Raw genomic sequence first — 13,821 nt, forward strand, 5'->3', positions numbered from 1 at the left:
CAAACACAAATGCTAAATATTGACCTATGTGGAAATACTTCTAATATAGAGCTGACTGCTTCCAGCACCTTTGAATTAGCAAATGTACTTCAAAAGAAAACGTTAACGATAAAAAGATGAATGAGGCCGAAGCGAGACTCGTCTTTTAAGGCGTACTGAAGTAAGACTGCATATGATGCTGCTCTGTCCGTTCAGACACAAGCAACAGATGAAGACACAGGTTTTCAGCCCTCTGTGGTAAAAGAGCCAAAATGCCTCGAGTTTACTGCACTTTAACCCCAACGAGAGAAGGGTGATAGCGAGAGATATCAGTCCCAAAGGCCAAAACTCAAGAGCGCAGAGGCTGTTCCCTCAGAAAACAAGCAAGTCAGCAAAGCTTTGACAAGTTGAAAGATGTGAAGGTGTCCAGAAAGGAGCCCACTTTGTTCAAGTATCGACGTTTTAAATTCGCTTTGTTGTTGGTTTTTCTTCTTTCTTTTTTTTGCACTTTGAAGAGTTTTAAACATTTCACAGAAGTCTCAAGTTTTCAATAAGGATTTGGATGTGTTGGATCTTTAGAGTGAGCTGGGGAGGGGGGCAGTGATGTTGGGATATTGCTTTCGATCGCTTTGCCAACCCTCTTTCCCTCAATGTTTGCTAGAAATTGATGGCTTTCTGATTTGGGCATTGGGATCTTTGCCGCTCCGCTTTTTCTGTCTGAGGCGAGGACAAACTGATGGAGAAAAAGAAGGTTGTTCTCCTAGAAGCAGGTCTGAGGTAGGGGAGGTCGCAGAGGAAGTTTACTTGGTTTTATGGGCCCATCTGAGGTCATCTGATCTGGGTTTCTCTCCTGTCAGGCTCTGGATCAGGTCTTCTAGGTTTCTCCAGAATCCCAGTTTTTCTAATGGGTAGTTCAACCAACCTGCACATACAAACACATCTGGGTCAATGATTTAATGGATCTAGGCATGTCATGTGGTGTTACCTTTAAAAAAAAAGTAAACAAATAAAGTTTTCCTGACAGCACAATTATTATTTGCTACTCTTCTAATTATTAAAAGACTTTTTAATCTAATAGTCATAAATATTGGTCACACAACGCAAAAAGGTTGCATTAGTTCCCATGCTCATATTATTTACATGCTCAACAGAAATGACTGTGATAGGATGTGGCGTGAAGGTCATCAGTTCACTTTTAAATACACGGCTGTATACAGTGTAACCACAGACACTGGAGCGTTTTAAAGCTGCAAAGATCAGCTGGTCTGTTTCTAAGCTGACATCCGAGTGATCAGCTGATGAATCGACTGATCTTCACAGCTTTAAATCGTTCTAGTGTCCCTGTATCTGTGGTTAAACTCGGTAAACAGTGGTGAGTTAGGTGAACTGATGACCTTCACGGCCAATCACAGTAATTTCTGTTGAGCAATGGAACACTGGAATGGCAAATCACCAGTGTTTAAGAACGTGCTCTACCGTTAGAGGGAAATAAGCGTTTTTAAATTTCAGTACCGATTGATATCAAATTCCAGTATCGTGATAACACTAGTATTTACTAACATAAAGCAATAATGAACAACACTTGTACAGCATTTAATAATCATAGTTCAACAATTACTAATGCGTTATTAAAATCTAAATTAATTCTTACTAACATTAATTAATGTACTGTGAGTTAGCATGAACAAACATCGAACAACTATTTTAATTAGATGAAGTTAAACAAGATGAATAAATAGTTTAATGTGTTGTTCATTATTTGTTCATGATAGTAAATGCATTATTAACAATAAATAAATAACAATGTATATTAAAACCTTATTGTAAAGTGATACCATGTTTTGGGTACTCTCCACTAGTAAGTGTAACAGATTTAATCATGTACAGATGTTATGATTTAATTTAATATTTAATATTCTTGTCTGTTAGTTGCACACATGACTCATTGTATGTTGTGTTATGAATTAAGTTTAAAATAAATTAATAGGACACAAAAATGTGTCTATTGAACACGATGCGCTAATGTTCAAAAGTTTGTTGTCAGGGTTATGATATATATATATATATATATATATATATATATATATATATATATATATATATATATATATATATATATATATATATATATATATATATATATATATATATATATATATATAAAAACACTCATGTTTTTTAAGTTTACACAGTAACAATAACATTATTGTTTTCTAAACTAGCACAATCCATTTTCAAAGGTTTGCCAGTTAACCAAAAAACTTTTATTTACTCAAACCTTTGGTTTCAAACCTTTGAGTCTCTTTTTTAATGTTAAATACAAAAGATAATTTGAAAAGTGCTCCAAAACTAACTTCCATAGTATTTGATTTTTCCACTATGGAAGTGAGTGCTTACAGGTTTATCTTCTTTTTTGTTCCACAGAAGAAAAAAAACTCAAACAGGTTTGGAACAAGTAAATGATGACTGAATGATCAGTTTTGGGTGAACTATCCATTAAAAGGCTGATTTATACATTTGCCTGGCGCCGCGTCGCAGACCATGATGCGTTTGGCAGTATGATATTCTTTAAAATAAAAGGGGGCGGTCAAAAGAAACAGACCATAAAATCAGACAGATAAACATAGAAGTAGGAAGTTTCCGAAACTACGTCATATCGTTAATATTGTTCAAGTTTTTTAAACTAATTGTTTTTATTATTTTTTTATAATTTATTTATCTATCTATTATAATTTATTAAAATATGAATGACAATACAAATATATATATACTTTTTTCTTTTTCTTTTTTCAAAAAAGTACACTTACTAAAAACACTGACTTTTTTTTTTAATATATATATATATAACCCACTCCACAATTCACACATTACTGTCTGGCTAGTTTGTGTCCTCTACTTATATGCTAAAAGGCAATAATTGTCAAACATTCCTGACCATTATCACCAATAAAGCCTAAAAACAGAGCATCAGTATATTGTAAACTGACAGGTTCAAATGTTCCTTTCCAGTTATCAAATAAATAATTTGTTAATTTGTCATTTTAGTTTTATAACTATTAAATTGTTTTAAATTCAAAATTGTAATATATACATCAGTGTAAAAGCTATGAATGGTGGAAAATCCTTCTGTAATATTAAAACCACATAGATCTCCACTTTTGCCATGACCTCTCTTTTTGTTTAACAAACTTATCCCTCAAGTTTTTCTAAACATTTTAACAAAAACGTTCTCCTTTCCCACGGCTGTTGCAGTTTCTAGCCAAGAGTTATTGCCATCTGGTTATCTCTATGATCACACATGGACCGATTATAATGATATATATACAGGTGTACTTGTTTCAGACAAAATCATTTCAAAGTGATTTGTATTCAACTCAAACGAAACACGGCATCACGCAAACTGTTCGCTCGAGTTTTTAAAAAATTTGCTCCGTTAGCCGAAATCATTTCAAGCGCACCCACAGTGAACCTCCACAAACACCACGATGATGTCAGAGTCGCCACACATGCTCAAGCGAACGCGTAGAGTATAAACCAGCCTTAACTGTTCAATTATTTTTCTAAAAAAAATAAACATTAAATGTCTTTCTGACCACAAACTTTGGAACAAGTTAGTACTTAGTACAAACAAGAAATAGAAAACTAGTGTGAAGTGAAAGTGTGGTTAATCAAGGATATTGTGTGTGGATGTACCTGTGGTAATGCAGAAGTAGGTTTCATGAGGTGCAACGTGGTGAACTCTGTGGTGCTTTCGTGGTAAAATGATGTGACAGTCCTGCAGGAGCACCACCCAGCGTGGGAGCCCAAAATATGTGTGCGACCATTTGTGAATCTGATTGGTCAATGTAACAAAAATGGCTAAAGCAAAGACGTAACAGTACCAGGGGTAGTTTCGATAGATTTCCGCTGAAAAGAGAAGAACAGTGTGATATGAGATGCTGAGTCAGAAATGATCATCATTGGTCTCTGAGTTGGACAGATAAAATGTCTGATGTTTTACCTGGTGAGAGCATCAGGAAGTTTGCAGCCATGTTAGCCAGAGGGACGATGGTCAACATACAGTTATCACCATTGGTTTCAATGAAATCATGGCGTGTTATAGCTGTTGGGTCAATGTGGTGCTCTCGAAACGGACGAATGAAGGCCTGGGGTGAACAAACATGAAGGAAACTTTATAAAAAAGCAATTAGGATTAGTACAAGACAAAAAATCTTACAGAATCAGATGCTCATTTTTACATATATAATTTAGACATCATAAAAACGTTGACTATTTGAAAATGTGAAATACAGCAAAATAAATTGTTACACATTATTTTAATGTACAATTCACACTATTAACAAACCATTAACTAAGATTTTGAACTAAACTACTTATTGGCTGCTTATTAATATTTACTAAGATAGTAGTTGGGTTTAGGTATTGGGTAGGATTAGAGATGTAAAATAAGATCATACTTTATAAGTGCTAATAAAGAGTTAATATCTTAATAATACGCAGGTATTAAACCAGTAGTCAAAAGCATGTATTGCTACTTAAACTAAAATGTTACCAAATGCTGATTAAAAAAGGTATTATGAATTTTTCAGGAACATTTATTGCATTTTATCAATTTTGTATTTAAAGTGTAAGTAAACATGTTGCATGTACTATAAATAAACTTGTTTTCCAAGTATTGACCAAAAACATCAAACAATTATATTTTGTCTTGTTTCAGCTAGGAGTGAGCGGTTTGACAAAAATTCTATTTCACGTTTTTAAGCAAATTTATTTCATGGTAACAATACATTCAACAATATAGATATTTAAATGGGTAGTTATTTCAAAAAATCAACAAAAAGGTTTTATAGTAAATAAATTTCAGAAATTATAAGGACTTCACCTTTTTTCTTCATTCGGACTTGGTTAAATAGTTAAATAGTTAAATAGAGACTTAATTTTTTTTATCCACCTTTTTGCTGAGCGGATATCTTTTCTTTTTGAGAAGTGTTAATTTACAGGTTAATTTACAGAGTGAAGTTTGAGATTTTTATTCCCCATAAGTGTTAGTTTACCTCATAATAAATAATTTTTCAAACCCAATTGATGCTTTGTTCCTATATAGAACTAACTTTTTTTTTTAACTTAAATTAGTGCAACTCAGCAGCCCATGTGTAAATTTATTATGGGCTGGGCATTAGGACCCCTCAGGAGTCTTCTTGGGAGCGATATTGTAAAGAAAAGGAATTAATAGAGCAAATACTGAACTACTATCTATATGATTGGTGTCACACTCAATTGGGTATATGAACACAGACTTTTAATTTCAGTCAGCCACCCCCAGGGCTTCCGGTTAATTGTCATCCCATACAACATCGCTGCATTTAAGATTTGATTTCTTTAAAAAAAAAAAAAAAAAAAAAAACAGCGATTATCACTGCCTGGCTGAAATATGACATGAAGTGGGTATCAAACCAAACAAGAAGCACTGCATTAAATTATATTTTTCCACACCATGTCATTAAAATATGGAAATTAATTTTTATCCCAGTATTTTCAATGGAGTTTTGTGCTCGCCTGCTGCTAATGGCGGTGCATGCGTTGAAGCGGTATTTCGTGCCTTTTTACGCTTTAACAACCAAATGGATGTTTGAGTCTATTTAACTGAATATATTTGAATGACGTTATAATATCGATGCTGTAAAAGGAACCTTATGAAATTGAAAATAGTCATAAAACCTTTCACCGGAAGTTCATCATTGGCTAAAAAACACTAGCTGTGCATACAGCCCATTAGTCAGTGCTTTTTTCATATATTCTGACAAATATAACAAAGAAGACTAAGAATTTTGTGACATAATTTCATGTTATTTGTGTATTTTACTTTCATTTTTATTAGTCTAATGTGAAATTATTATCAAGTAGGCTTTAGGACCTGGGGGAGGCGCAACAAAAGTTTAACTTTCTGAGGGAAATTGTACACAGAGTTATTCTGTATTCGAACTTGCTGTTTTATGTCAGGAATCCAAAACACTAAATTTAAATCACCTCAGATTTACTTACATGTCACCATATACATGGATAAAAGCAAAAAAAAACTATTACAGTTGATGATCTATTTTTCGGTAATGATATATACCACCATATCGCCAAGCCCTAGTTTAAACAGAAATTTACAAATTATGTTTTTAAACTGAAACAATGTGCTGGTTCAGGCCTGTCATGGATGAATAATCATAACAATAATGGCTCAATAACATTTAATAGCATAAAAAATGGGTTTCACTTGTATACCTTCCCAACAATGGGCAGATCCACTGAACCCCATGTGTCAGCACCCCAGTGGACCAGACCAGATGCAAAGTCTGCAGTGAGGATCCCTGCCACTACACACACACACACACACAAACAGCATAGTTCAATACAGCATGAATTCAATCTCTTAATCCTTTCCTGATATTTACTGGAATTCTTGGAAACTGAGAATGTCACAGATGTACTTTGTAACTTCTTTGTTGAGCTTACTATTACCGCTCTATTAAACAGTGATGTGTTTGTGCGGGTTTGTTTGTTGTACCAACCGATGCCCAGGAGGATGTACCAGGAGTGTCCCAGGTGGAAGTATGTTACCAGGTAACAAAAGTTGAAGGCCATGAGGGTAAAGCAAAGAAGCACACTGATCCATTCCTGACATCTTTTTCCTGTAAGAAAGACATGAGAATTTTTAAGTCAATGGGATTCAAAAATAACATCAAATAAGCATCATTATCAAGTAATTTTGTGAGTAAATTAAACTTTAATAGGAACTACAAGATAAAGGAGTATTTTAAAAAACACCATAAGAAAGATTAGCTGGTCTCACTGTGTGACACAATTCAATTTAGGAGATGTTCATAAGCTAAGACATCAGTCAGATCTTGAAGTCTGGATAAAGCATCTACTAAACGTTAAGTGGACAAATCAGCAGACCGATCGCAAAGCATCCCCTCTTAAATGCTCTTTTAATCATTCGGAATTGTCTGTGCAAAGTCATCAAATTGATTTGGTTCATTACCTCTAAGGTTTTATAAAACTGTGCTCCCAAACATTAGCTGTCTGCCTCCGAAGGCAGGAAGACAATATTATTCATTATTGCACATTTTATCTGTAAGGTCTGAGGCAAAAGTCATCTGTGAGGTAGGATGAAACGAGCTGGTTTAACTGGTTGCAGCAATATTAATTTTATTACTGATAATCCGACAGTTGCAGCGAATGAATTATTTACAGTCGCAAATTCAAGCCGTGATCTAAAACTGTTTGTTTAAAATGGAGAAATGTAAGTTGCTTTGTTTTTGGATGGGTGTTGTATTTTTGTATTGTTCGGATGAGTGTTGTTTTGTTCTTCAGCACTCAGGACCATATACTTAGATTGTTTATTAAATTAAAAATGTTGTAAACAATGTTATGCATCTTGTAGTGATTGTTTCAAAAAGACCTCAAAGTATCGTCAGGAGTCACAAGTATTCATTTTATTTTTAGTTTGTTTTGACTCTCATAGTGCTAGTTACTATTGACTCACATTTTATTAAATGACAAATAGCCATGGTTTCAGTTTTTTTTAGTCCTAATGTTAATGTTCTTCTGAGAAAAACTAAATTAATTAACTTAAATTTTACCATTGTTGGGTGAACTATCCCCTTTAACCCATGGGCTATGAGTACAGAATAAATTCAAATGCTGGAAGCGCAGATCAACAAGATAAATCCCATTTCATATAGTGGTTTTCCAAGACAACAGGTGGCTAAATTTAAATTAGGAATACAGCAACACAACTATATCTACAATACTGGCAGCTTATGTTTAAAAAAATACAAGAATTGTTGTCATTAAACTGTTGAGAAAGCTTTCAACATTTGAATCAGTGACTGAGACTGAGGCATATGTTTATGAGCTTGTATTAAAACAATGCTACCAAAGTCACATTGTTTCGCTGTGCAGCAACAATTGTGCCGTGGGCAAATTCACCTTTGCCCTGAATTCAGTGCAGAACCACTTGAGAGAAAATAACTGAAATGACAAAGGAACCTGATTCACAACACAGTTAAGAGAATCTAGAAATACTGCTATATTCCAAGGTGACTGATTCATTTAAAGTTAATCTGATGACGGAACACAGAGCTTGTACACTACTTGAGTCACTATAGCCACTGTACACATGAGGAGATTACTAGAGGACAGTGATGTGAAGATACAGAAGCACTGAATCTCATGCTACCCAAAACATCGGTTCTGCTCGATTTGACATTGAACCGCAGCACCCAACCTACCTACACCAACTCAAACTGGTCACACCTACCACACCCTCACACTCGTCTGGTTTTGTTTGGTTTTCGGCCCCGTTCTGTTCTTCTGTTTATATATGTGGCATTTGTCCTACACACAATGTCCATTGTTCCCTGCTGGTACTGATCAACTTCCTCTGGAACGCTCTGATTAACCGAACACAAACTATTGCAAGCTGCTGGTTTTAGGTGAACTTGTCTAAAATATTATGTTTTTTGTGGTGTATTTTAAAAGATAGCGTGATCGAATATTGTTATTAAAAACACAACATGGTCCTTAAAGCGTGCTCAATGAGCTTTTGTTTACATGTTGATCAATCTTAATCAATATTAAATCGTATCAGAGGTTGCAGACTTTGTACTGATACATTTTGGATTGGATGTATGAAGCTCGTTTACGAACTGCTGCACTACACATACAGTTGAAGTCAGAATTATTAGCCCCCCTTTGAATTTTTTTTTCTTTTTTAAATATTTCCCAAATGATGTTGAACAGAGCAAAGACATTTTCACAGTATGTCTGATAATATTTTTTCTTCTGGAGAAAGTCTTATTTGTTTTATTTCGGCCAGTTCGTATTTAAAAAAATAAACATTTTAGGGACAAAATTATTATCCCCTTTAAGCTATATATTTTTCAATATTCTACAGAACAAACCATCATTATACAATAACTTGCCTAATTACCCTAACCTGCCTAGTTAACCTAATTAACCTAGTTAAGCCTTTAAAGGTCACTATAAGCTGTATAGAAGTGTCTTGAAAAATATCTAATAAAATATTATTTACTGTCATCATGGCAGAGATAAAATAAACCAGTTATTAGAAATGAGTTATTAAAACTATCATGTTTAGAAATGTGTTGAAAAGCATCTTTCTGTTAAACAGAAAATGGGGGGAAAAATAAAAATGGGGGGCTAATGATTCTGACCTTAATACACACACACACACACACACACACACACATATATATCCATTTACATTATGTAGAAGATGCTTTTATTCACAATTACTTAGAAATGAGCAATGGGAATTTGCTTGTTTGTTTGTTTGCTTTGGACTCCAAACTTTGATGTTACTGGGTCATAGACTTCCATGTTTTTGATCATTTCAATTGGAAATCCATGAGACTGATATGATAATGCTGCATGAGGATGACGCACAACACCGATTTCACAACAGTTTGAGTCGGTCATTCTAAATTCACACTGACCCTCAATAAAAATGCCTGGTTTCAAAGTGACTTTTGTGATTCACACTTCGCTATATTACTGACAACAGACAATGGATCTTTTTTCTTTGGGTTAACTGTTCACAACTGAAGAGTTTTTCTTTTGGTCTGGACCAAAATAGAAAAAGTATACATTTGGTCATGGCTTTCTGTTTAACTTTCAAGCTGTAATGTTAAGAATGAAACTAATAAACTGGCCTTTTGACGTATACTTTCATACTTGATGTACCAAATATTTACAGCAATGCGCTACATGCACTTGTTTTTTGTGTAAACATGATGGAATTTTTATCCAATACGAATTCGCAGAATGTGTAAATAAGTCAAAACAGCACCTGCCACACACAAATGAAGATCTGCTGTGAGGATATGTGTTTGCAAACAACTGTATTGAAATGTAATGGGCAAAATTTGGGACTAAGAAAAAAAAAAGTATGTTTAAGCATTCTGTCCATTTTATACGGACATTTTGTGACGTTATGTCCTGTTTTGATGACAAGCTCACTGCATGACACATGTCATGTGATGACAATATTAGTAGAACCCATGCAGAAATTACCCAACTTCAAATCTGTGTCTTTGATTGTTACTTACCCAAAATGTTGTTCATATTTTGTGTACAACTTGTCTTAAACTAGCTCAATTACTGAGTCCATGTTTAATCTACATGGAAAGCATAAAATTTAAATCATATCCTGTCGATATCTGACAGCTACAAGTACTGCAACTATTTTTGGCACAGAAACTACTCCCTTGAGACCTCAAGGCAAGATTAATAACCCAATTTGGTCAAATTTTCCACAGACAATTATGTTCGACTTGATGATGACTAGCATCTTTTACGGGGCGTTATGCTCAATTAAACTGGCTGCCACATGAACATCTTTCATTAATCCGTCTCTATGTGTTACAGTAATAAACGCGTCGTGTTTAGCCCCGTAGAGACCCCTGACTGAACATGCACGCGCTCTGTTACGTGCACTTTCAAAACACACTACGCGGCGAATGCTACAGCTCCGTGTCTGTTCTCTCCGAGAGAAACTCGTGGCTGGCAGTCCGTACAATCCCCGGTGTGGGCAGAGCCGGGCGGGTACCGGTGCCGACGAGACACGTAAAACAGGTTTAAATTCCTACCTGGCGAGTATAACTCCGCAAGCTCTCGAGCACCGGCATGCTGTGGACCCCATCTTGCGCCCGGTTGATCTGATCCACTTGGCGCGGGTGTGTGAAAGTTTTCTGAAGACCCACTTTGCTCGGTGCTCGCCATATTCAATCCGGTTCGGGCGCAGCGGATGCGTTAATTCCGCATCCTGAACTCCACGCCTCTGAACGCCCTGTTCCGCGTCTTCTCCCTCCACCAATTGGGTTCGTTCCGCTCCAGAATCCAGCCAATCGACAATTAGACTACGTTATCATAACAAACATAACGACCAATTAGAAAGCAAGAATGTCCTGACCCCACCCGGATGCAACCAATCAGAAAGCAGGCTATTCTGACGGCGTTTTACTTCAGTGTAAAAGTGGATTTGTATTATGAACTGAATAAGAAATTCTTTATAATTGAATAAATGGCCATTTGCATTAAATAATTGACTAACAAGCAAAATATTTGCTTCAAACCAGCGTTGAAAAAAAGAGATTTGACATTGTGCTTGGATAAAAGTGTCCAGGCAAGAAGAAATTGCTTATGAAATGTAGATAATTTACCTGGTATTTCCTCAACATTATAATTACCAAGTAATAAAAAAATTAGGCCCCCAAATGTTTTGTTTGGTTGTGTAAATTACAAAACAGAACTATTATATAACAATAAAACATATGTTCTTAATCTTCTAATCTTATTAACAAAATTTTGTATGTAAATTTACAAACCAAAAACCTTTTTTTAACATTTTGCTTACTGAAATGCAGTATTACTTTAAAACTATTTCTATCTCTTTTACAAAAAAGGCTTTAAAAACAACTGAAATGGGTAAATTCTTTTAATCTTTTTCTTTAATGTGTGATGTATATACCCCTTCTGATTTTTTTTTTTGTTTGTTTTTGTTTAGTTTTTTCCTTTTTCAAAAAGTTTTTTATTTTATTTTATTTTATTTCATTTTATTTATAGTTTAATGTGATTGTATATTCTCACTTTTCGCATGATAGTAGTAATAAATTGTATTATGAACTGCTATTTTGTCAAAAAATATATTTTTTTATGCAAGTAAAATCAATTTTTTACCAAACCATGTTTAAAGTTACGTCACAGTCTAAACAAATAACTGTACTTTTACAACATTAAAAAATGTTATTTTTTTTAGTTAGAATGAAAATATGTCATCATCATTTCATCATTTCAATAATCATCCACCATTGTTTTATTTCAAACAACCCGTATTATATTTTTTCCGTGGACGACAACAGGAAATGGTAAGGACAATGTTAACTATTAGTACATTATTAGACATAATATTTAGTACAATTAAAATAATGTAAGTTCGTGACGTTTCTATGTATAAATTCAAATGGGAAGATCCATTACAGTACAAACAATGTAATGGGCTTTTGCAATTGTATTTGTGTCGCTGATATGCTATACAATTATGGAATGTGTAAAATAAAATATATGTGAATATATAAACAATATATTCCTTTTGAACTCTGCCCTCCACTGACTCTTTTGCCCCCCTCATACACCCCCACACTCTCCTCATAACTTAAACTCCACATAATCACTGCACTAATATTTGCATATTTAAAAATTGCACATATTCATCGCACTACATTGCACTAATTCATTTTGAATTGTACATATTCACTGCACTTATACATTTGTAATTATATTCATCTATAGCTGCATACTTCTGATTATTATTAGCAACCTGTACATATTTGTCTACTGTTAATCTCTGTTCATAGTCAGTAACTGTATATAATGTTCATAGTACATCCATCTGGAAATGAAGAGTTCAGATGCAAAAACCTCTAAGTGCCGTCTGAAATTTCCATCAAAATGAATATTTTTTTCAGCCGCCTTTGTTTATGTTGAGATATTTCACTTTAAAGACCAGGAAAAAGTCTTATTCTTTGCCATAAAAGTGATATTACTGAACATACACACCGGAGCCTGATAAAAATGCTCATTTTAGAGGAAATTTTCAGACGGCATTTAGAGGTTTTTGCATCTAAAGTCTTCAAATACCCGTAGTTTTTCTATAATTGCACTTTATAACTTATACCTATATCCTGCACTTGCTGCTATTGCACTCCTGGTTAGACCTAAACTGCATTCTGTTGCCTTGTACATGTGTAATGACAATAAAGTTGAATCTAATCTAATATGAAATAACACAATATCAGAAACTAATTTGTCATGTAATGTATTTATTATAACTGAGCCTAATCTGTTTGTGCTTTGATGGTGAACACAGGGTAAATGTTTAGGTATGACAGAAACGCTAGTATGGGCGATGTGGTGGCACAGTAGGTGAAATGGGTAAGCTAAAATTGTATAGTGCATGTCTGTGAATGAGAGTGTACGAATGTTTCCCAGTGATGGGTTGAAGGGCATCTGCTGCGTAAAACATGCTGGATAAGTTGGTGGTTCATTCTGCTGTGGCGACCCCGGATTAATAAATGGACTAACCAGAAAAGAAACTGAATGAATGAATGAAACGCTATTATTGAAAGAGTCTGCTTATGGGGGTCGATGATGAAATTCAGTTCAGCAGCTTGTGTAGTGCTATCTTGACCCGGCAGGTGGCAGACTGAGCACATCACTGAGGAAGTACAAATTTGTTGCTGCAAGCGGTGACCCTCTGAGAGAGCTGAGACTAGATAGTGATGATATGATATCGATGAATAATTAGAATAAATTGATTTACTAGAAAATGAAAATATATTTTTTGGATCATAATCCAGGATGGCAACTTTACAAGTAGGCTAAATAAAAAAATGAAATTAATTTTGAAATTAAGTTATAAAACATACATGATCAGTTCTAGCAAATGATTGCTCAATCTACTGTTATTTTCAATATCAACTTTGACCACTTCCTCGCTGCACATCCCCATAGAGAATTTTATTTTTTATTTCCTTTCTTCATAATTTGACTTGTTTTATTCTTGTTGGCAAATCAGGGACTATCGTAATACTTAATGACTGAAGAATGTTGCGTAATGAGTTTACCTAATAACATTAATAACAAAAATTATTTTTGGTATGTGGTCATCAATAAAAAAGCAATAGGACACTCAATGTTGTACTGCATTGTTAGTCATGGCTGCTAGAGTGCAGTGAGTGACTATATTTACAATACAGGACAGCCTCT

At 34.5% G+C, this 13,821-nt stretch overlaps 1 protein-coding gene across 1 annotated transcript; it reads right to left on the reverse strand.

Moving 5' to 3' along the window:
• peds1 (plasmanylethanolamine desaturase 1) lies at positions 1-10,818 on the reverse strand. Its single transcript, XM_056463480.1, has 6 exons — positions 10,644-10,818; positions 6,540-6,659; positions 6,253-6,344; positions 3,980-4,124; positions 3,673-3,885; positions 1-901 (listed from the first exon to the last, which is right to left on the reverse strand). The coding sequence occupies exons 1-6, from the start codon at positions 10,774-10,776 to the stop codon at positions 780-782; spliced, it is 825 nt and encodes a 274-aa protein (XP_056319455.1). The 5' UTR covers positions 10,777-10,818; the 3' UTR covers positions 1-779.
• Between the last annotated feature and the right edge of the window lie 3,003 nt (positions 10,819-13,821).

Source organism: Danio aesculapii, chromosome 8, assembly GCF_903798145.1.
Source record: "Danio aesculapii chromosome 8, fDanAes4.1, whole genome shotgun sequence".
Taxonomy (NCBI): Eukaryota; Metazoa; Chordata; class Actinopteri; order Cypriniformes; family Danionidae; genus Danio; species Danio aesculapii.